The 22,880-nt window shown below is 57.1% G+C and overlaps 2 protein-coding genes across 3 annotated transcripts in view; one reads left to right on the top strand and one right to left on the bottom strand.

Moving 5' to 3' along the window:
• Positions 1-1,820: 1,820 nt before the first annotated feature.
• MRPL21 (mitochondrial ribosomal protein L21) lies at positions 1,821-21,248 on the bottom strand. 2 transcript variants are annotated; one of them, XM_061353596.1, is made up of 7 exons: positions 21,197-21,248; positions 18,949-19,009; positions 14,369-14,454; positions 10,836-10,999; positions 9,379-9,431; positions 3,449-3,552; positions 1,821-1,964 (listed from the first exon to the last, which is right to left on the bottom strand). In XM_061353596.1, the coding sequence occupies exons 1-7, from the start codon at positions 21,237-21,239 to the stop codon at positions 1,900-1,902; spliced, it is 576 nt and encodes a 191-aa protein (XP_061209580.1). In that variant the 5' UTR covers positions 21,240-21,248; the 3' UTR covers positions 1,821-1,899. The 2 variants fall into 2 exon arrangements, with proteins under 2 accessions (XP_061209580.1, XP_061209579.1); XM_061353595.1 differs by lacking the exon at positions 21,197-21,248 and adding an exon at positions 19,820-19,943.
• Positions 21,227-22,880, top strand: part of IGHMBP2 (immunoglobulin mu DNA binding protein 2) — a 31,812-nt gene continuing 30,158 nt past the window's right edge. Inside the window, exon 1 of the mRNA XM_061353597.1 lies at positions 21,227-21,368. Coding sequence (XP_061209581.1) covers positions 21,295-21,368 — 74 coding nt within the window. The 5' untranslated portion in view covers positions 21,227-21,294. The remainder of the gene's footprint in view (positions 21,369-22,880) is intronic.

The following is a 22,880-nucleotide window of genomic DNA, read 5'->3' as shown; positions in this document are numbered from 1 at the left end:
CTGGCAGCACCCGGAGAACCCACAACATCCAGAGCCCTTGTGGCCGGGGCAGGGAGCAGGCGCTGGAATCCGGCTCCATCCGCTCCTGCTCTCCCTTGGGCAGTGGAGCCCAATTTACACCGCATCAGACAGCACCGGGGGATGCCATGGGGACAGACACCCAGGGTGGCTCCTGTCTGACCCGTGTGGATGCTGAACCTCCAGACCCAGCGCAAAGCACCTCTCATAGACCAGGACCTGACGTCTGCCCAGCGAGATGGTTTGTCCTAGGGGATGAACCTCAGCTCCGAAGCAGGGCCTGGGGAGAAAACCAGTGCCTCTCTGTTGAGAAAGTCCTGTTCCTATGTATTTAAGTGGGGCAGAACCAGCAGCCAGAGAGGGGATCCCCATCAGCCACCCCGACACGTGAGGCCAAAGGGAGACTTGTGACTTCCCTGTGCAGAAGGATTAAGGGATTGGAGCCAAAGGGAGACCTGTGACTTCCCTCTGCAGAAGGATTAAGGGATTGGAGCCAAAGGGAGACTTGTGACTTCCCTCTGCAGAAGGATCAAGGGATTGGAGCCAAAGGGAGACTTGTGACTTCCCTGTGCAGAAGGATCAAGGGATTACCAAAACACCCCCAAAATCAAGGGATTGGAGCCATAGGGAGACTTGTGACTTCCCTGTGCAGAAGGATCAAGGGATTGGAGCCATAGGGAGACTTGTGACTTCCCTGTGCAGAAGGATCAAGGGATTGGAGCCAAAGGGAGACTTGTGACTTCCCTGTGCAGAAGGATCAAGGGATTTCTGCTTCCACCTGGAATGGCAAAAGCCTTTTCGGGTAAATCCCCCTGCAGAAGATGTCAGCACCAGCCCCGTCCCCCCGTCCCAGTGCAGCGCCTGAGCACACCCCGAATGCCCTGCGCTGATTTGGTATCACACCAGTTGCAAACCAAACCCAGCACTTCCCGATGCTGCCTTTTTCTGGCCATGGAGATGCTCTCAGCAGGTCAAGCACCAAGCGTGTGAAGCCTGAAGCACCCCTGAGCCCCTGGCACCTTGTTCTGATGGTGTCACACTCACACCGCGTGTGGCTGTCACAGGCTCACCTCTAAGGGGAAGCTCCTCAGCTCCATCTCCTGCTGCTGATCCTCAAGGACGTGCACCACTTCCCAGACCTGGGAGGGGATTTGGGATCCTGCAGCCATCCCGTTCCAGTGCTGCCTCCAGGCCCTGCTGCCTGAGGGCCACGCTCCCCCAGGACATGCCCTGAGGCCACGCTCCCCCAAGGATAACACCAACGGGGAGCAGGGCTTTTGGCAGGAGAGGAAAGGGGCAGGGGACAGAACCCAGATGAGTTCTGAAGCCACCCCAGCAATGCACACTGATGTGGGCGCAGTGTGGGGAGGGTTGCCAGGGGGCAGATGGGCCACCCAGACCCAGGGCCAGCCTGGAGCGCACTCACAGACCCTGTGAGCATGCAATGGGCTCTCGGAATGGAGCCACTGGAGAGGCAGAGTCTGTGCTGCAGGCTCGGAGCCTCGCCTCCGGGAGCAGGGGGCTGATGGCTCCTCTCTTCCCCAGCCACGGAGCCCAGGGGATGCTTAAAACCCAGCTGAGAGCCGGGGCTCCTGAAGGACCCGGAGCCGGGCAGGCACAGGCACGGGGGGAGTGCCTGGGTGAGATGGAGCAGCTCAACAGCAGTCATGGATCTTACCTTGCCTACAGCTCCTGGCAAATAAGCACCGTGAAGGCTGAAGCAATGCTTTAAACCGTGTTTCATTGCTGGTTTCAAAGGCACAGAGAATTCCATCTCTGACAAGAGCAACAAGCCCAGAGCCTCCCAATGACAGGGCAGTTTTATTCCCATATACACTGAAAGCAGGAACAGGGCTGAGCCCCACGTCACCCATCGGCCCATCACGACAAGCAGGGGAAGACTTCGATGGTGTTGATCCGGAGGACGGTCTGTGGGTTCACAATGACTGGAAGAGAAAGGGAAGAGGTGAGGTGAGAGCACAATCACACCGCAGAGCCCTCAGAAGGTGGGACCGTGTCCAGCTTAGCACGGGTTCAGGAGCTGTTTCATACAGAATGGGCCCAGCTTTGCTCTCAGTCACACGTGAGAGGGGACAGACCCTTGGTGGTCACAGTGATGCTGCCAAGTGAGCCCAGAGGAAGCCACGGAGCTGCTGCGAGGGCTGGAGCAGCTCTGCTCTGGAGCCAGGCTGGGAGAGCTGGGCTGGGGCAGCCTGGAGAAGAGAAGGCTCCTGAAGGGGAGACCTGAGAGCAGCTCCAGTGCCTAAAGGGGCTGCAGGGAACCTGGAGAGGGGCTTGGGACAAGGGCCTGTAGGGCCAGGCCAAGGGGAATGGCTTGAACCTGCCCGAGGGGAGACTGAGCTGAGCTCTTAGGCAGAAGCTCTTCCCTGGGAGGGTGCTGAGGCGCTGGCACAGGGTGCCCAGAGAAGCTGTGGCTGCCCCATCCCTGGCAGTGCTCAAGGCCAGGTTGGACACAGGGGCTTGGAGCAAGCTGCTCCAGTGGAAGGTGAACCAAGTTCCCTTCCCCAGGCACCATCCCTGGGTCAGGGCATTCCCCCCTCCCAGGTCCAGGCACAAACCAGCAGGGAAGCAAGGCCTGTGCCCTGTGCTCCATCCTCTGTGCCCCATGCCCTGTGCCCCATGCCCTGTTCCTCATGCCCTGTGCCCCATGCCCTGTTCCCCCTGCCCTGTTCCCCCTGCCCTGTTCCCCATGCCCTGTTCTCCATGCCCTGTGCCCCATGCCCTGTGCCCCATGCCCTGTTCCCCATGCCCTGTGCCCCATGCCCTGCTCCCCATGCCCTGTACCCCATGCCCTGTTCTCCATGCCCTGTTCTCCATGCCCTGTTCCCCATGCCCTGTTCTCCATGTCCTGTGCCCCATGCCCTGTGCCCCATGCCCTGCTCCCCATGCCCTGTACCCCATGCCCTGTTCTCCATGCCCTGTTCCCCATGCCCTGTCCTCCATGCCCTGTTCCCCATGTCCTGTGCCACATGCCCTGTCCTCCATGCCCTGTTCTCCATGCCCTGTCCCCCATGCCCTGTGCTCCATGCCCTGTTCTCCATGCCCTGTGCCCGATGCCCTGTGCCCCATGCCCTGCTCCATGCCCTGTACCCCATGCCCTGTTCTCTGTGCCCCATGCCTTGTTCACCATGCCCTGTTCTCCATGCCCTGTTCTCCATGCCCTGTGCCCCATGCCCTGTGCCCCATGTTCTGTTCTCCATGCCCTGTGCCCCATGCCCTGCTCCCCATGCTCTATGCCCCATGCCCTGTGCCCCTGCCCTGTGCCCCATACCCTGTTCCCCATGCCCTGTGCCCCTGCCCTGTGCCCCATGCCCTATGCCCCATGCCCTGTGCTCCATGCCCTGTGCCCCATGCCCTATGCCCCATGACCTGCTCCCCATGCCCTGTGCCCCCTGCCCTGTGCTCTTACTTTGGGTCCTTTGGTAGTTGCGCTTCTTCCGGAAGCGCATGTTGATTTTCGGCCACGACTCCGTCTTCTCGATCACTGTGGCCTCCACCCGCACCAGCTCCTTCCTGAAAGCACATTTCAGAGCACCCCTTGCACGGCCTGGCAGGCTCCTGCCATGCGGGAGCAGGTCCCTGGGTCAGAGCCCCCCATCCACAGCAGCTGCAACGGGAACCCTGCCAGGTTCCTGGCTTCATGCTGCAAGCCCGGACACCCCAGGGTCCTGTGGGTGGATGAGGCAGTGCCAGGCTCCCCCGGCAGGGCTGACATCAGAAGCAGCCACGGAGGCAGCAGGAACAGGAACCTGCAGGAACTTGCTCTGTTTCAGCAGAGAAGTGCCCCTGGCACCTGCACCTGGTACCTGGTGCATCCAACCCTGCCTGCGGTGCAGGCTGAACGCACCTGGGGCACCTTCTGTGCTGGTCAGCACAGAAACCCTTCCTCCTCCTATAAAGCATCAGGCACAGCTGACAGAGCCTCCTCCTCCTATAAAGCATCAGGCACAGCTGACAGAGCCTCCTCTGCTTGCTGCCCTAGCGAGCCCTGGCAGTGTCCATTGCTGACAGACCGAGGCACAGCTCACTGCCTGCAGCACCAAGTCCTCTCCTCCCGCCCGCTCTCCTGCTCCGAACCCCTTGTGCACCCCAAAGCAGAGCAGGAGCCAGGCACCGGCTCCTGGGGGAGCTCAGGCTGGGCACCAGGAGCACTCCATCACCCACATTGTTTAATACACCCCATTTGACACAAGGAAACTCAGCAAGCGAACGTCCTCCCTCCCCCAGGATGGGGATGAGGAGGAAGCAGCCTGTAGTGCTTCACGGGTACGATCACAGAGGAACTGGTCCCTGCCCATCACCTTATGGACACACACACACACACACACACTGCTCCTGCCCACCCAGGGACCCTGCCCAGCCACCAGAGGAGGATGAAGGAGAGCACTGGGATTCCCAACTGCTCCTTGAGGAACACCAGAGCTGGGAACGGAGGTGGCTGGAGGACCCCGACCTGCCTGCACAGCAGCTCCCCTTTGGGATGGAACTGCTTCCAGACAGGAGCCAGGCTAAAGCTTTGCAAGCTGGTTTTAAGCAAGGCCCCAAGGGAGGAGGAAGAGACGCGTTCATGCAGCATCCCTGCAGCATCCCTGTTCATGCAGCATCCCTGCAGAGCACCAATAGGAACTCATCAGCATGAGAGGAGCCACTGCAAGAACACTTCCCTGACAAGCACTCAGCCTGCACATACAGGGGACAGAGGGGAGGGGAGGGGAGGGCACAGCCCAGCAGGGTCAGCAGGAGGCCCCCAGACCCGCAGCATCTCCTCTGGCTGTGCTGTGCTTCAGATGGAACCGTTCAGGGAGGGGAGGGCAGGCAGAGGACAGGGATGGATCTGCGGTTAGTGAGCAGCCCAGAAGGAAACAGACACGAGATAATGCCTGGGTGACCCTGACGTGCCACATCCAGCACCCCAGGACATGCCACCATCCACATCCAGCACCCCAGGACATGCCATCATCCACATCCAGCACCCCAGGACATGCCACCATCCACATCCAGCACCCCAGGACATGCCATCATCCACATCCAGCACCCCATGACATGCCACCATCCACATCCAGCACCCCAGGACATGCCATCATCCACATCCAGCACCCCAGGACATGCCATCATCCACATCCAGCACCCCAGGACATGCCACCATCCACATCCAGCACCCCAGGACATGCCATCATCCACATCCAGCACCCCAGGACATGCCATCATCCACATCCAGCACCCCAGGACATGCCATCATCCACATCCAGCACCCCAGGACATGCCACCATCCACATCCAGCACCCCAGGACATGCCATCATCCACATCCAGCACCCCAGGACATGCCATCATCCACATCCAGCACCCCAGGACATGCCACCATCCACATCCAGCACCCCAGGACATGCCATCATCCACATCCAGCACCCCATGACATGCCATCATCCACATCCAGCACCCCAGGACATGCCATCATCCACATCCAGCACCCCAGGACATGCCATCATCCACATCCAGCACCCCAGGACATGCCACCATCCACATCCAGCACCCCAGGACATGCCACCATCCACATCCAGCACCCCGTGACATGCCATCATCCACATCCAGCACCCCAGGACATGCCACCATCCACATGCAGCACCCCAGGACATGCCATCATCCACATCCAGCACCCCAGGACATGCCACCATCCACATCCAGCACCCCAGGACATGCCATCATCCACATCCAGCACCACTGAGATACACAGTGAGTGTGTATGTGAGGACACACAGCAGAGACTGAGCTGCACCCCAGGGCTGGCCCTGCTTTACCCCGAATGAGGGAGCTCCATTGCCATAGATCCACAGAGTGGTTTGGGTTGAGAGGGACCTTCAAAGATGACCCCGTTCCAGCCCCCTGCCAGGCAGGGGCACTTCCTGTGTCCATTCCTTCCGTGCCTGACTCCTGCCGCTGAAGGGGAAGCTCCGCTCCAGGCTCGGGCTCTAAGGGCACGTCAGAGCTCCCGAATGGATCACATGGGACAAGAGGGCAGCAGCCAGGCCAGAAGGGACTCGGTCACAGAGGTCTGCTCTCACAGGAGCCAGGCTCTGCAGCAGCACAGCCACGCTGTGCCTGACACTGAGCTGCCCCAGGCCGCCAGCCACAGAGCAACACTGACCCACACCTGCAGACAAGGCCCCCCCATGTCCACGCTGATGTGCCTTAGAGCAAACCTTTAAGGGTATCCCTGATGCAGCTGAGTACCCGAGCACGGCTTCACGCTGCAAGTCAAAGCTCAAGGCCAAGGGGCCCTGGTGAGCTCCTTCCTGCTGGACAAGGCCCCAGGACCTGCTGGTGGAGGGGCTGAAGCACAGCAGGAACCAGCTCGCTGCTGAAGTGCATCCAAACAGAAAAGTTCTCAGCAAAACAGAGCCCAAGGAACAAGCAAATCTTTATCAAATGGTTTTGGTATGAGTGGAATGCCCATAAAAACAAAGGGGGGTCACACATTTCCCAGAGCCTGACAGAGCCGGGCCCGGGCCTGCAGCAGCAGAACGTTCCATGACAAAGCACAGCCACCAGGTTTTAGCAGGAGGCACGAAACATTCGCACCCAAACCTCACAGACTGCAGTTGGCTCAAAGCTGCTGTCATTAAGCAGTGAAAAAGATCCAGCCCCAAAGGGCAATAACTGCAGCTGACAGCTCACTCCCTGCAGAAAGGAACAGGTCCAGGGCCCTTTGGCATTTCCACCGAAGGCCCTGCATGGGCAGGTAGCAGGAGAAAGAGCAAGGCACACCCAGAGGAAAACCCTCCATCAGCTGCACTTGGTCTAGGAATAAGCTAAATCCCAGCCTGGTTTGGGCTGGAAGGGACCCTAAAGCCCATCCAGCTCCAGCTCCTGCCACAGGCAGGGACACCTTCCCCTAGAGCAGCTTGCTCCAAGCCCCATCTCACAGAGGCACCATTCGTTTCCCTCAGGTCCAGAGCAGGTAAGGGGGCTCAATGGCCTCAAATGCCCACCTGCCCGAGGCTGTGCTCACTTCTGATTACAGCTCTCAAGGGCACAGTTGAGTTCCCAGCTCCACAAGGTACGAGTGCCCCTTGTGCCCACGGCTTGGGCAGTGAGTCCCTGCACAGACACAAACCTCAGCACATTCCAGCCCCAGCTTCCCCGAGCAGCCTCTGCCTCACAGCTGGGCTCTGCTGCACTGCTGGGCTTCTGAAGCCTTCAGAAGTGGGATGCTGGGAGGCATCCGACTGCGACAGCAAATGAAGCCGTGGCCACGTGTCCAAAGCAGGACAAGTTCCTGCCCACCTGCGAGGCTGAGCCGGGAGCAGGGCTGGGATCTGTCTCACACAGACCTGGTGCAAGCAGCCACGGGTGATGGGGACACCTTGAAACCCCCTGAAGCAACTCCCTCTGTTCACATCCAACCTCTGACCTCCCCTCCAGGGGGTCTCTGGTTCAGGCACAACTGGGGATGGGCTGAAAGAACTGCAGCCCACATTGCCTGGGCCCTGCTGACCCCTCCTCAGCCTGTACCAGGGAGCTCAGGGGGAGGATGGCACCTCCCCAGCAGCCTCCTCCTCCTCCTCCTCCTCCCGCTGCTCTTCCTCTGCCAAAGGTCCTGGAGCTCCAGCTAAGGCTGCCAGATGGGCGGTTGGTCTGCTCCAAGGATCTGACAGCACGGTGCACACACAGAGCACCTGCAGGAGCCACGCAGCTGCTTTTCCTCCTGCCCCACAGCGCCCAGGTCTCAGGCCACGTGCCAAGGCCAGCACACTGATGGAGAGCTGTGAAGAACCACCCCAAAGCCACTGGTTAAGGGAGCTGGGTGAAGGATAGGACAAGGGGCAATAGGACAAGGGGCAATGGGTACAAACTGGAACACAAGAGGTTCCACTTAAACTTCTTCTCAGTGAGGTGACAGAACACTGGACCAGGCTGCCCAGGGAGGTTGTGGAGTCTCCTTCTCTGGAGACATTCAAAACCCACCTGGACACGTTCCTGTGTAACCTTATCTGGGTGTTCCTGCTCTGCAGGGGGACTGGACTGGATGAGCTTTTGAGGTCCCTTCCAATCTCTAACATACTGGGATACTGGGATGCTGTGAAGGATGGTGCTCCTGAACTGCCTGCCATGGCACAGCCCAGCCTAAGAGCTTGGGCTCTTGCATTCCTGCAACGACAGCATTTCCAGTCCTAATAATGAGATTCCCCTTCCTCGAACCTTCCACAAGTGCAGGATCTGGCAATAACCCAAAGACTCCTCATGGTCTGCTATCCCAGATCTATTTGCAGCACCACTAAAAGGACTGGCAGCCCTCAAAACCCTGCTTAGCACAGGAACCACGGCAGGAACCACCAGTGCAACTGAAGCCCCGTTACCCACTGTACAAACACATGACAACTGACCCTTAAGTACCCCATAAAGCACTCACAAGTGAAACCAGTCTGAAACCATGTGCCATTTCTAACCTGAAGCTACAAGCCACCAGGACATAGTTCAGATGTACAAGTTCTTCCTGATCTGACCTGCAACCATCAAGAAGTAGTTCTCAGATGCGGAGTTCCTCAGCATCTGACCATCCTCTGCCAAAGCTGCTGCAGTTCAGGCTGGATCCTAACCGTGTGGCTCAGCCTGCAACCAGAGCACAGCCAGGGCTGCCAGATACTGGGAGCACCTGCAACCCCCCTCATCTTGTGTTTTACCACCAAAACCTCTTGTCCTGGGGACACCAGTTCATGGCTTGGGCTCTGGCCAGTGCCAGAGCTGAGCAGTAACACCCGGTCCACACACCACTTCCTTTAGGTGAAGACAAGGCTGAGGAACCAAGTGTCCTGCCAGGTTGTAGAGCAACTCCTACAGCACTGGGATGGAGATGGTGCCAAGGGGTGAACTCCTCCCCAGCTCTGCTAGACTGTGCGACTGGGAGAACTCTGAAACTAAGATTAAAGCCTGCTGGGTTAAGACAAGGAAATGGGTTGAAAAACCCAAGTCAAATTAAGGGATTAAGGGCTGGGAAAGAGTTTCTGGGTTATTCCAAGATGACTATCACCAGAATTAGAGTGAGGGAGTAAAGCTGTTGAGGAGCAGATTTACTACCCGTTTGTGCAAGGGTTACACCATGAGGGCAAGGTCCAACCCAGCAGAGGTGAATACCCTGCAGTTACCTTAGGGATGGGCACTGCTGCTCTACCCTGGCACTGTGGCAATGGTTTACCGGTGTTCTTTCAAAGGCCACAGGGCTGTGAAAACCCTTGTGCTGATAAATCCAGGCCTCTCCTCAGCCTCAGGAACCGCAGGAGCCCCGAAGCTACAATTCAGTGTAAGAATTGTCTTGTGGATAATGCTCACATGAGACAGCTTACCCCAGGAGCGGCCTTCCGATCAGGGTGAAGTCGTCAGCACCAACCAGCAGAACCTATGGAAAACAAAGCAGGCATCTATCACTGCTCATGGTGCCAGCAGACACCCAGACAGCACCTTCCAAGCCTACAGGCACCATAAAGGAGTCGAACTGCTTCAAACGAGGGCTTTGCACATTGCAACCTGACACTTGGGATGTGGGAAAGGCAGCAAAGAGGCAAGACACACTCATTAAACAGCCTTCCAGAGGGCTCATCCCACCAAAGCCTGCTGTAGAGTATCTTGCACAGTGATCAGAACACACTGAACCTTCCTGTTCTGGCTCGCCACCAGTGGTAAAAGAGACCAAAAGGGAAGAAGAATAATGTGCCTTGTGTGGGACCTGAATGAGTGGCAGCTCCTAAAAATCATTGGAGTTTTATAGCGATTGTTACGTAAACCCAGTAGGGAAACACATTCCTCGTGCTCCTCCAGGAGACCTCAAGATGGGCAGTAAGGAAATGACTGTCTCGGGGGATTCACCACACCAGGGAGCAGAGGCTCAGCACATTCAGCCACTTGCCTCTCTGAAGGACCAGGCAGGGTACCAGAGAGGATACAGTGAGAAGAGGCAGCATTCCTTGCAGGCTGCCTCCTTCCCCACCCTGGCTGATGGCAGCAGCTACAAGCAACACAGAAACGGTTATGAAATGTTCTGACTCCTGGTTTAGGCAGATCCATGCCAATGAAATCCCCAAAGGATTATGCTGGTAGGGCAGGTTTTTCCCCTTCACTCCCGTGTATTCCTAGCTGGCTACTCCATGCAGATTGCTCCTCTCTATTGCATACAAGGATGCAGGACACAGCCCAGAAAGCTGCCCCGGACTGGACCTCAGAGGAGTGCATGAGTAGACAGTGCCCAGCTCTGCTTGGCTCCAACCATCATAACAACTGACATTAAGGTGAAGCCAACTTCATAATCTTTCAGCTGCGAGTTGAATTAATGAGCCTCACAAGTTCCTACCAGTTAACACGGGTGAAGACACTGAACTGCCTCTTGGCAGCTCTCCCCTCCATGCACCACCCCTCTCCCTCCACCCAGCACACTCAGTGTGATAAGGATCTCGCTCAGCAGCGAGCAGGGCCGGTCCCTCTGGGAGCTCTGCAGTGTTTTGGGTGCTGGGAGCCTCGAGGCTTCAGCTGCCTCTCTAGAAACAACAAGTGCCACCTTCTGGGTTTGGATGAAGTCAGTGCAGGGAAAAGCTGTCTCCTAAGAGTCTGGCAGGATCCATTCCAGCCCTGCTCCACAGAAACCACAGCAACAGCCTCACTAACAGGAACTGAGGCAAAGCAAACGGCTGGAGCAGAGAGACATCCAACAGGAGCTCTACAGGAGGGCTGGCCCTGGGTTCTGCCTCAGGGGATGCTGCAGGAGCCTGCCCTGGCCCCATGCACAACACCTCACCCCCAGGCACATCACCTTTTCCATGCGGATCCGGTCTCCACACTCCGCCTCCAGCACGTTGTCCATCATGATCAGGTCCTCACTGGTCACCTTCCACTGCTTGCTGGCGAAGTGCACGACGGCGAAGAGGCGCCCGTAGTGCCCCGCTGCGATCAGCCCGTTCACCCTCCGGACCACCTCTGTGGGCAGGGAGCAGGGAGGGGGATCAGAGACCTCAGCAAGGGCTCTTCAGAGCTCATTCAGCTGCAGGGCTCTCCCTTCCACTGGAATCCTCATGTGACGATCAATAGCAATGCTGCTTCCTACAGCGCACCAGCTCCCTTCCATGAGCTTAAGGAGCTGTTTGTATTTAGGTGGCAAACCCACACACCATTGAACACCCAGCACCCAGTAATACACTGGGCAGCCCATCTACACTGCTGACTGCTCAGCCCCCCTTCTCTCGGGACCTTGGCCAAGGGGAATGGCTTGAACCTGCCCGAGGGGAGCCTGAGCTGAGCTCTTAGGCAGAAGCTCTTCCCTGTGAGGGTGCTGAGGCGCTGGCACAGGGTGCCCAGAGAAGCTGTGGCTGCCCCATCCCTGGCAGTGCTCAAGGCCAGGTTGGACACAGGGGCTTGGAGCAAGCTGCTCCAGTGGAAGGGGTCCCTGCCTGTGGCAGGGGTTGGAGCTGGAGGAGCTTTAAGGTCCCTTCAACCCAAACCACTCTGGGATTCCGTAATTCTCGAGCATCCTCAACCACACTGTATTCTGACATAAAGCATTCCTGAAAAGAGCCCTTTCCTGTGCATCCTGCACTTGGAGGGCAGCTCCTCTCCACTCCCAAGCCATATGCAGAAGGCCCAGAGCTCTGAAAACCATGTAAGGCATGCAGGAACATCAGGAGAGCTTGGCAAAGCACACAGGAGAGAGCTCCAGCTTGCTAACGAGGCCTGGCCTGGAAACAGGGACCTGCAGCACAGCCAAGAGAAACCTTCCCCCCCTCCTTCCCAGAAAACCCTTTCCCATCTATCTGCAGAGCAGGTACAAACCCCAGGACCAGGGTCTGGACATGAACAAGCTCCATTTACTGTCATCAGCTTCCAGTGCAGTGCAGCCAAACCCAACTTTTATGGGAATATCAAAAGGTATTGCTTAACAAGTGCCATTCCCAGCCACAGAGCAGCAGTTCTCAACTCTCTAGAGCTGGGCAGGAGCTGCAACTTCTCTATAACTGGAAAACTTGTATTTTCCTCATTGTCATCAAAAGCAGCTGAATCATTTTTTCTTGGAACATAAAGAGAACAACATCCATTTGGGACAGACAGGAATGCAGTCAGACCAAGCCAGCCCTCCCAGGAACACCCCAGTGCCCAGCTCCAGCCCAGCAGATACAAACCACTGAAGGCAGAGGTAAGGACAGAAGTGATCAGCAGGGCAGCAGTTGCTGCAGCCCCCACTGTGATGGAGAGTTCAGCTCTGCATCACTGGAACTGTCCCACGTGTGCTCTTGATTCACAGCAATCCATTCCATGGAGTCCAGAGAAGACCCACAACCCCTTCTCCCTGCTGTGCCTTCACCTGCACAACGGGTACAAACCATTCCTCCAGCTCTGCTGACCTGGGCCTATCACTGTCCTGGGGGCAACATTTCAGACTCTTAGCAAAGCCCTGCAGGGTGATGCTCTGACCGGGTATCGCCTTGTCCAATTCCATCTTTCTCAGCTTTTGTAACCAGAAAAGGTTTTCTTCACTGTACTGGGGCTCTCAAGTGGTTGATCCCTCTTCCAAACCCCTCCAGTGACAGGGAACATCAAGTGATGTCCCCATTTAGTTGCCAGCACATTTGTGTCTTGGCACCATGTGGAGTGACCCTTCCTGAGATACCCACGGCTGCTTCCACAGCCAACAGGGAAACAGAAGGCAGGATTCAGATGCTCTCAGTGCTGTCTGCTCTGGATGAGCACAGCCAGGAGACAACGATGCAAGCTCATGAGCAGCAGGAGGCTACAAGGCACAGAAATCGCAGCAGCCCCAGGGATCCCATTGGAATTAATCAAGGACCATGGGACCCTGTTCACCACAGGGCTCCAGTGAACCAAACTGAGCAGTTCACGGTTCACCACTGGGTCAAAGCGTGCTCAGGGACACTCATTTGTCACTTGAGCAATCCCAGGAGCACAAAGGAGATAAAGAGCAGGATGGAAAGGAGGCAGAGAGGAGACCTGGAGCAGGAGGATGTCTCCACTGTGCATCCCTTGGTTATGAGCACACTTCAGCCAGGGGGTGGGATGCTGCACAGGGTGGACACAGCCCAGCAGCTCTCCTCTCACGCTGTCCTTGCAAACAAGCCCCTCTCCTTTACTTCCCCCATCTAAAGCCAAGCAGTCAGGTTCCTCCCACAGCCCTCCCCAAGGCTAAGGTGAGGCAGGAACACTGCCAGCTCCTGAACACCCGAGCTCAGTGCCCGTGTGGAGCACACAACTGCCCATTGCCACCCCCAGCAGCTGGGAAGGAATTCACCCTCTGGGGCTCATTGCTGCTCAGTGCTGAGACACAACCACATGTGCTGGCTGCCCACCACCAGCCCTGGCACCATGACAGGGCCCCACCTGGCCAATATGGGCACATGAACCCTCTCTGTGTCTGCTGTTCACACCCCACTGCCAGGGGATGCTGTGTCTCCTTACAAGGGGAGCGCTGACACGTCCTGGTGAGGCTAAGCAAGGAGGATGGCTGCTAAACAGCCGCAGGCACTTCACTGGCTGCTGCTGTCTGCTCCCTGTGCTCCCTTCAGGACCACCACCAGCTGCATTCCACCTTTACTGGATGTGGGGACAACACACACTGGGTATAAGGAAGCAGCTCTTCCCTGTGAGAGCAGTGAGGCCCTGCACAGGTTGCCCACAGCAGTGCTAAATGCCCCAGCCCTGGCAGTGCTCAAGGCCAGGTTGGACAGAGCCTTGGGTGACATGGTCTGGAGTGAGGCATCCCTGCCTATGGCAGGGGGTTCAAACTGAATGATCTTAAGGTCCTTTCCAGCCCAAACCATGCCCTGATTCTATGACTCTAACATCACGTTCACTAACGTTATGTCACTGCCCAGCTGCTCGCTGCCTTATGTCCCACCTCTGCAGCTCTGCCCTGTGCCCACCATCCAACTGCTTCTGCTGGCACCCGTGTTCTGGTTGATGCACTAAAATACACCAGCCCCCTCTGTGCCCACCATCCAACTGCTGATGCTGCCTGCAGCTTTTCCATTTATCCATTAAAGGAAGAATAAATGGTTTCTCTTGTCCAAAAGGCTTGGTGCATGCTTTGGAGAGCAGCACGTCACACCACGTTCCTCTGGGAATGCTACAAGCTGTCATCAGCTAAGAAGGCCTCATCTTCAACCCAACTCTCCAACACCAGCTGCTGGAGCACAGGGCCAGTGACACTAACACATGTGAGAAATGAGACAAAACCATGAATAGAAACCAGCTCCAACCATTGAAGACATTCACACTCAATGAGGCCACCAGTGGCAATACTGGTGTGCTAGTCTGCACTTGGGAATGTGAGACCTTTACCTGCATGATACTTTGCTTCTTCTACTGGATCTGGGAGTTTCACTTCGGGCCATGGGGGTGAAGACAGAGAGGTTTTGGCAACAAGCCTGTGAATGATAAGGTAAAACTCACTTGTAGCAAACAGGTATTGTCAAGAGATGTATAGCATGAAGAGAGGGAGAAGGGTGACAGAAGATGGAGATGGAACAAAAAGAGGTTTTCCCCTGGGGGAGCAGAAGTTGTACAGGAGACAAGGACTTGTCAGGATGAAAGACCCTGCCCAAGGTCTTCTTGGGCCAGAGGCAGCTCCCCAGGGATCACGTTTCCCCCTGCAGCAGCTCATGAGCAAGGAGAGCTTTCCTGTTCCAGCCTTGGGTGCTATGGACAGGGGTGGCAGGCAAGGCAAAAGCCATGTTACCTCCTAGGATCCAATGGAGGACCCTGGCTAAGGCAAAATCCCCACACCTTCCTCCCAGCACCAGGCAAAAGCACTCAGCAGGACAAGAACTGCTGTAGCCCACAGCAGAAGCCTCTTCAGAACCAGGCAGGAAACACTTGCTCTCATTCCTGCGTTCAACCTGCAAATGCTCGACCACAGAGTCCCTGCTCCCAGGGCTTAACATCACTTGGGTCCAGCATGAACTGCAGCAGGCTCTAACTAACAAACAGGGATGAATGCCTCAGTGCTTGCTTTGCTTTACTCCCATCCTGACAGCAGATTTCAGCTGGAGAATGGATTTAACTTTTTCCCCCCTTTTTTCCTCCTTCCCACTTCAGGACATTACTGAAATAGTTGAAACCTAAGGAAGAAACTGAAAGTTAACTGAAAATGCTTCCTGCAGACTGTTATCCCTTGTTCCTGCGCTGCACACCCATCTCCAGCTGGATGTGCTGGGGGGGATCAAGCTCAGCGACCACCGTGACATTCCAGGATGGAATCTGTCACCAGCTCAGTGCAAACAGACCCACCTTAAGCTTCGCTTACAGCTCTGATTTAGATCAAAGGCTCTAGTGAAGCTTTCCCAGGTATAGCTACGAGTTACCTCCCCTGCAGTGGAGAGGCTGAGTAGGGCAATGCTCCTCAAAGCACTTCAGCCCAGGCACAAAACCCTGCAGCTCCCGGTGGTGCAGAGCATCCGGAGGCAGGAACATGCCTTTGACCGGGAAGGAGGAAATGAGCATCCCGAAAGCAGCCCCAGCTATGCTTCAATGACTCACAGCATCCTTTTTTCCTCTATTCTGTGAAGCTCTTCTCTGTTAAATAGAGAGTTTAGAGAGGGTCTGAAGATCACAGCTGGGTTCTTTACGGAGAGTTCTGAGGCTGCTCTTCCTTTGTCACTTACAGCTGCATTCCCTAAATGGCAGCAGTAACGGCGTCTCCCACCCCCAGAGCATTCAGCAGCTACCACCACACACACTGAGCCCCAAAGCCTCTCCTGTGCCATTACCACATCTGTCTGTGACAGCCCCACACCAGGGAGGGACCAGCAGAGGCACTAACAGGACTTCTCAGCCCCACACCTATCTGTCCAGGCTGACCACAGCAGGGAACATGCACCATCCCACATCCCTCATCCAAGCACAAGCATCACTCCTCAGGATGACTTTGAGCCCCAAGATACTTTGCTAAAAGGTGCAAATTAAACCCTTGTTCTTCTTGGAAGGGCAGCTCTGGCTGTTGTGGCAGAACTGCTTTAATAACAGCTCTTTTCCTGTCCTCCTGGGACAGGAGCTTCTCCATTTCAAAACACTGCATCAGTCCCTGAAGACCTCCCTGGGGACCAGCCCAGGGGACTCCTGAGCATCACAGGCACGTTCAGCACTGATACAACACAGGAGCAACACAGCTCAAACCCCACCAGTGTCTGAATGACAGCCTCTGTGCAGGAGACACCTGATGCCTGCTCCACCTCCTTTACTTACATGTTGCTCTCTTGCTTACTGGGAACAGATCGTGGCTGTCACAACATGCAACCCCTCCAGTATAGTGCACAAAGCAGGGCTTGAAGGCAAGCTGCCCACAGCAGACACTGAAAGCTGGCAGGGGTGTTTCAGCTAGCATCCAGCAACAGGTTTCATCTGCTCTCATGCTTCCCTTAAGGTTATCACTGGGAAGGATCCTCTGCCTCAAACTGAACCAGTTCCTGGCTGCCTCAAGCCCTGTGCAGTCAATCCCAAGGCATCCATTCACTTGCACACTCTGCCTTCCTTGACAGACAACAGTAAATCGTAAGAGCCCCATTTAAAACAACAACTAACATGCTCCAATGTGCCCCAGGGTGTTAATTCAGAAAGGAAACACTTTGTGAAGCTCACAGCATGAGGCTGAGATGAAAAATCCCAATACCACTGGCTTGTAATGAGCTGGTGTTCAGGATCTCCATTCCTGCCCCTTTATTCTGCTTCCTGCCCCTTTATTCTGCTCTCGTGAGACCTCCCCTGGAGCATTGTGTGCAGTTCTGGTGTCCTCAACATAAAAAGGACATGGAACTGTTGGAACAAGTCCAGAGGAGGCCACGAGGATGCTCAGGGGCTGGAGCAGCTCCTGTATGGAGATAGGCTGAGAAAGTTGGGGCTGTTCAGCCTGGAGAAGAGAAGGCTGCGTGGAGACCTCAGAGCAGCTTCCAGTGTCTGAAGGGGGCCTATAGGGATGCTGGGGATGGACTCTTCATTAGGGACTGCAGTGACAGGACAAGGGGTAATGGGTTCAAACTGAAACAGGGGAAGTTTAGATTGGATCTAAGGAGGAAATTCTTTCCTGTGAGGGTGCTGAGGCACTGGAATGGGTGCCCAGGGAGGTTGTGAATGCTCCATCCCTGGCAGTGTTCAAGGCCAGGTTGGATGAGGCCTTGGGTAATATGGTTTAGAGCAAGGTGTCCCTGCCCATGGCAGGGGGTTGGAACTGGATGATCTTAAGGTCCTTTCCAACCCTAACGATTCTCTGATTCTATGATCTCCAGGACAAGAAGCAACCAGGAGGACCAGAGGCAGCAGTCTGCACCTCTGCAGCACTCAGAGATCACCCTGAGGTACCAAATGCTTTGCTCACAGAGACACATAACCAAAGGGTATCAGATTATAGTTCCTTATAACCAAGAATCTATGATGCCACAAAATAACCTTAGATTTAAAGAGGAGGGACATTCAGATGACCAGACGTGTATCATTTCCTGACACGTGGGGACAAAGGTGCTGCTCAGTGAACACCGTCCCCACCACACAGGGGAAGTTCAGAGTTTCCAGCGTGCTGAGAGCCACACTTCCTATAAATAACACAGGATGTGCAAGCTGCCTAAAATACCCAGGGAAGAACGTGAACATGGCAGTGACAGAGGCACAGGGAAGCCAGCAGCAGGTGTGTGCCATCCGTTTCCTCTGGCATGCCCAGCAGCACCTCTCAGAGGGCTTTACTGCAACAGAAATCCAAAGCACTTGAGAGCAAGTGCACAGCCATGAGCACCAAGGGGCTGTTGTGGAGTTCAGTGACTGCCACGGGGCAGAGATCCAAGCTGTGCTCCTACAGTGAGGAGCAGCGGGAAGGGGCCATCCCACCAGCCTTCAGCAGTGCAGCAGGAACCAGCACAGCTCACTGGGAACCAGCACAGGAACCAGCATGGAAACCAGCATACCTCGCTGGGAACCAGCACGGGAACCAGCACAGCTCACTGGGAACCAGCACACCTCACTGGGAACCAGCACAGGAACCAGCACAGGAACCAGCACAGCTCACTGGGAACCAGCACAGGAACCAGCACACCTCACTGGGAACCAGCACAGGAACCAGCACAGCTCACTGGGAACCAGCACAGGAACCAGCACACCTCACTGGGAACCAGCACGGGAACCAGCACACCTCACTGGGAACCAGCACAGCTCACTGGGCACCAGCACAGGAACCAGCACAGCTCACTGGGAACCAGCACGGGAACCAGCACAGCTCGTGCAGGAGCAGCACATCTCTCCCACTGCTCTCTGCAGTACGGCGTTGCTGCAGTGTCCCCTCCTGGTCACAGGAGCAGCAGCAGCAGCACAGAGCACAGAGCACAGAGCACAGAGCACAGAGCACAGAGCACAGCTCACAGCTCACCCTGTGGTGCCATCCCAGCAGCAGGAACCGAACAGACACCAGGGAGCAGCTCTCAAAGGGCTGGCACAAACGGAGCTCAAGTCTCCTGTCACCCCAGGGGACAGGGACTGCAGAGCACGTACCTGCTTGTCCGCTGTCAGAGGCTGCAGGCAGAGGTGACCCTGAGGAGCAGATTACCTGCACCTAGAACGATGAGCATCAACTGAAGCCCTTCCTGCAGCAGTGTCCTGGCTCCAGTGGCTTCCCTGCTGTCTGCTATGGGCTGAGCCCACACTGCAGCCCCCTTCTCAGCAGAGGACCTAAACTCAGCAGCTTAATTTCACAGCTCAACAGAAGCATCCCTCTGGCAAAGGGGACTGAAGGGAGGCAGGGTCCAAAGCTCACTGGGAAGCAACAGCCTGACAAAGGGGACAGCCAACCCCCTTCCAAAGGCAAACCAAGCTGCCCTCCCACCCACCAAGGCAGGGCAGCATTCAATGGGGCAAAAAGCAAAGTAGGAAATCATTGACATTACCCTTGCTGTGGTGAGGAGCTCTGGGAACTCTGGTGCCGGACCGCAGAGGAAAGCAGGAAGGCTGAATGGGAGAGAGGGAAACAGAGTTAAAACCAAGCAGCAGCTGCTGGGTTTTAGTCCCTGTTGGGGCAGAACACAGCGATACCGAGGTGTCCCAGTGTGTTGGCACCACTCTTGTACCTGTGAAAGCTTCCTTCAGTCCTATCATGACAAAGATAAAGGGGGCAGCAAAATAAGACACACAGTAAGAAAAAGAACCCATCAGTTGTGTGCAGCACTGCAAGAGAGCAGGGCAAAGGCCTCCTGCTGCACACACACACTTCTTTAGGGTGACACTTCCACTCGATGCACCAGTTTAACAGGGATACAGGCAGAGCGTCCCCCTCTTTGGCAACAGCGTGACCAAAAGGCACTGCAGTGACCTGAAGGAACACTGGGAAGCACTCTCCTAACTCCAAGCATTAACTGATGCTGCTTGAAGGATCCCTTCCAGCCTCTGGGCCCCCCCAAAGGGGAGGGGAGCCATTGAACAGCATTTCCCAGGTGGTTCCCAGCACCTCCTGCAAGCCTTGCAAAGCTCCCACTCCGAAAAGCAAGGGGGAAGACAAAGTGCACTGCCAGGGCCTGCAGCTCCCAGCAGGCACCCCCATGCCAAGGGGAATGTGGGCAATGGAAGAGCAGGGCAGGGTCAGCAGATGTGGGGTTAACACTCCTGTGCTTGGGGTTTCACCATCCCAAAGGTGCCTCTTCCTTCCAGACAGGAGTGGAGGAGCTACACAGCTAAACAGGTACCAATGGAGGTGGGAATTAAAGGTATCCATGCTTTTCAGAGCTCTGTGCACATGTGGTAGCGTTCCCCACACCAGTGAACCTGTGCTTCCATCCAATGCACACACCTTCCAGGAATGAGGGGCTTCCTGCAACTTCTGCTGCACTTTGAGAGTGGTTTCAGGAGTTTGGGCAAGGAGCAGGACCCACATACTGTGAATTAGAAGAGAGAGATGAAGGGCTGAAAACACACGCTCAGGGATCTATCAAGCACAAACCTCATGAGGTTCAACAAGGCCAAGGGCAAAGTCCTGCCCCTTGGGTCGGGGCAATCCCCAGCACAAACACAGGCTGGGGGACATGGGATGGAGCCTGAGAAGGACTTGGGCTGTTGGGTGAGGAGCAGCTCCCAGGACCCAGCTTCAGTGAGCGCTTGAGCCCAGAACCCCCCCCGTGTGCTGGGCTGCAGCCCCAGAGCGTGAGCAGCAGCTCCGGGAGGGGATCCTGCCCCTCTGCTGTGGGAAGGGGAGATCTGAGAGCAGCTCCAGTCCTAAAGGGGCTGCAGGAAACCTGGAGAGGGGCTTGGGACAAGGGCCTGTAGGGCCAGGCCAAGGGGAATGGCTTGAACCTGCCCGAGGGGAGACTGAGCTGAGCTCTTAGGCAGAAGCTCTTTCCTGTGAGGGTGCTGAGGCGCTGGCACAGGGTGCCCAGAGAAGCTGTGGCTGCCCCATCCCTGGCAGTGCTCAAGGCCAGGTTGGACACAGGGGCTTGGAGCAAGCTGCTCCAGTGGAAGGGAGCCCTGCCTGTGAAACTGGAGGAGCTTTAAGGTCCCTTCCAACACAAAGCACTTTGGGACTCTGGGATGCTGAGACCCACGCACGTTATCTCAGCGATAACAACCCCCTTCCTGGAGCAATGTGCTCAATAACAGACAGACTGCGCTCAGCTTCTCTGCAGGCCCATTCCCTTCTCCCCCCCCACCCAAACCATGACGGACCCAGGCACTAACCGGACCTCCCAAAGCCAAACGGGCTCCAGCACCCCCCTTGCAGGAGCCACGCTTCATCGAGAACCCAAACCCAGCAACCGAACAGCACCGAGCCCAGTCAGGCCCCCAGGCCCACCCAGGCCCCCAGGCCCAGCGGGGGGGGACGGAGGAGACTCTGGATCGGGATCCGCACACCCCTTCCCCAGGGCTTTCCTTACAGGTCCGGATCGGGCCAGAACGGAGCCTCCCAAGTTAATCCACTTTCGTTACCGCCCCTCCGCGGCTTCCCGCTGCCCCGGGGCTGAGCCGGGACCGACCCGAGCTCTCCTCCCGCGCCCCTGCAGCCTCCCCCGGGGCTCCCCGGCGGGGCCCTGGCGTGCATGGGCCCGGCCTCAGGGGCCGCGGGGAGGCCGCCGTGCTCCAGCCGCCGGCGGTGACGCCCGCCCGGCCGCCTCCCTTCGCCCTGCCCCGTCCCGTCCCGTCTCTCCTCACCCGCCGCCCGCCGCCGGGCCCCGGCCGCCACCGCCGCCGCCATCGCGGTGACCCCGGCGGAAGCGGAAGCGGAGGAGCGGGGGTCATGGAGCGGGCCCATGGCGGCCGAGGCTGCGGAGCGGCACCTGGAGCTGCTGCGGGAGGAGCGGGAGGCAGAGCTCGCCCAGAGCAGGTACCGCGGAGCGGGCGGGGGCCGCGCCGGTTCCCCGGGCCCCGCGGCAGTCCCGAGGCACCGGCCTGGAGCGGGTGTGGTGGGAACCGCGTGGAGCCCCGGGCCCGGCGGTCACCTGCGGGAGGCCGGCAGACACGGGAACACCGAACGGGCTGGGTGGAAGCGACCTTAAAGCTCCTCCAGCTCCAACCCCTGCCACAGGCAGGGACCCCTTCCACTGGAGCAGCTTGCTCCAAGCCCCTGTGTCCAACCTGGCCTTGAGCACTGCCAGGGATGGGGCAGCCCCAGCTTCTCTGGGCACCCTGTGCCAGCGCCTCAGCACCCTCACAGGGAAGAGCTTCTGCCTAAGAGCTCAGCTCAGTCTCCCCTCGGGCAGGTTCAAGCCATTCCCTTTTATATCCTCAGACCCCCCTTAAGGGAGCTGCTGACTCACTCCTATGGGGTCTCCTGTGGGAAACCCGCTGTCCCCTATAGGAGATGCTGCCGTACCCCTGTGTAACCAGCACGCCCCAAGAGGAAGCCCAGCTTACCGGGCTGTCGCCGATAGGAGATACTGCAGCCCTCACTCCAGAGCACTTCCCAATAGGAAGCACACGCTGTGACCCATGGGGAGCCCTGCTGGAGTCACCCCGGTGGGGATCCCGCCGTGCCTTACCCTTCAGGGCCTGCTGTCACCCACAGCACCCGAGCTCTCTCCAGCAACGCTCTGGGAGTCCCCTGCTCTGCCTTGGGGCTGCTGGACCCTGCAGCCTCCATCCAGCTTTGCCCAGGGCTCAAACTGACCCCAGGTCCCGCCTGCCGCATGGGTTCATAGTGCCAGGGAGGGCAGGGGTGCCTCCAGGTGCCTCTGGGTTATGTGTGCTCATGCTGGGGGCACAGACATCCCGCTTGTGGTGCCAGTGAGGCCTGCCCCTGCCCAACCCCAAGGGCCCGGCGCCAGGACGAGCTCATTCCAGACCTGAAGTTCCTGCAGCCTCAGCTCCCTGCAGCCTGGTCTGCACAGGACGCCAGGCAAGCTGGGGATAAAGGAGAGTAAACCTGCTAAAGGGATTTCCCTTTCTGTTTTGATCTATACCAAAACCAAAGACACTCCCTCTGCCCCCAGGTGAGACTGGGGCAAACAGAGCTGCTGCGCTGTGCAGAGCTGCTGCTGGCACTTTGTGCCATGGTCACCTCCAGGCTGCAAGGCTGGGCAGCCACCCATTAGGGTTGGGTGGAGGTCAGCACAGCTTCATGTGAACAATGGCAGAGCTTCCATTTTACTGCTTACATCTATAGAAGGCTCTGGTTATTCTCTCCTGGGCAGCTCCTTTCTCTCCACAGCCAGACAGGAGAGGAAACTACCACGAACAAACATTACCCCTTCTGCAGGCTCTGTGAGCATCACCCTGCTGCCCCAAATAAGCCCATAGAAGCCAGTGTAGTTACATCACCACAAGGTTATAGCTTAAGCCAACTCTTCAATAAGCTGATGCCTCTTTTACCATTGTCTTTCCCCTTCTTTTCCATGTC

The sequence above is a fragment of the Neopsephotus bourkii genome, unplaced genomic scaffold (genome assembly GCF_033783945.1).
Source record: "Neopsephotus bourkii isolate Nb327-2 ecotype Australia unplaced genomic scaffold, CSIRO-AGI_Nbou_v1 NB_689, whole genome shotgun sequence".
Classification (NCBI taxonomy): Eukaryota; Metazoa; Chordata; class Aves; order Psittaciformes; family Psittacidae; genus Neopsephotus; species Neopsephotus bourkii.
This window is presented reverse-complemented; position numbering and strand designations above follow the sequence as displayed.

Excerpts from the sequence above, each read along its gene's own strand:
- MRPL21 (XM_061353595.1), bottom strand. The coding sequence starts at position 19,928 with ATGTGGGTCCTGCTCCTTGCCCAAACTCCTGAAACCACTCTCAAAGTG. Across the intron at positions 14,455-18,948 it reads AGCTCCTCACCACAGCAAGG|GCTTGTTGCCAAAACCTCTC; the intron begins GTAATGTCAATG and ends TATCATTCACAG. Across the intron at positions 1,965-3,448 it reads CAACTACCAAAGGACCCAAA|TCATTGTGAACCCACAGACC; the intron begins GTAAGAGCACAG and ends TTTCTCTTCCAG.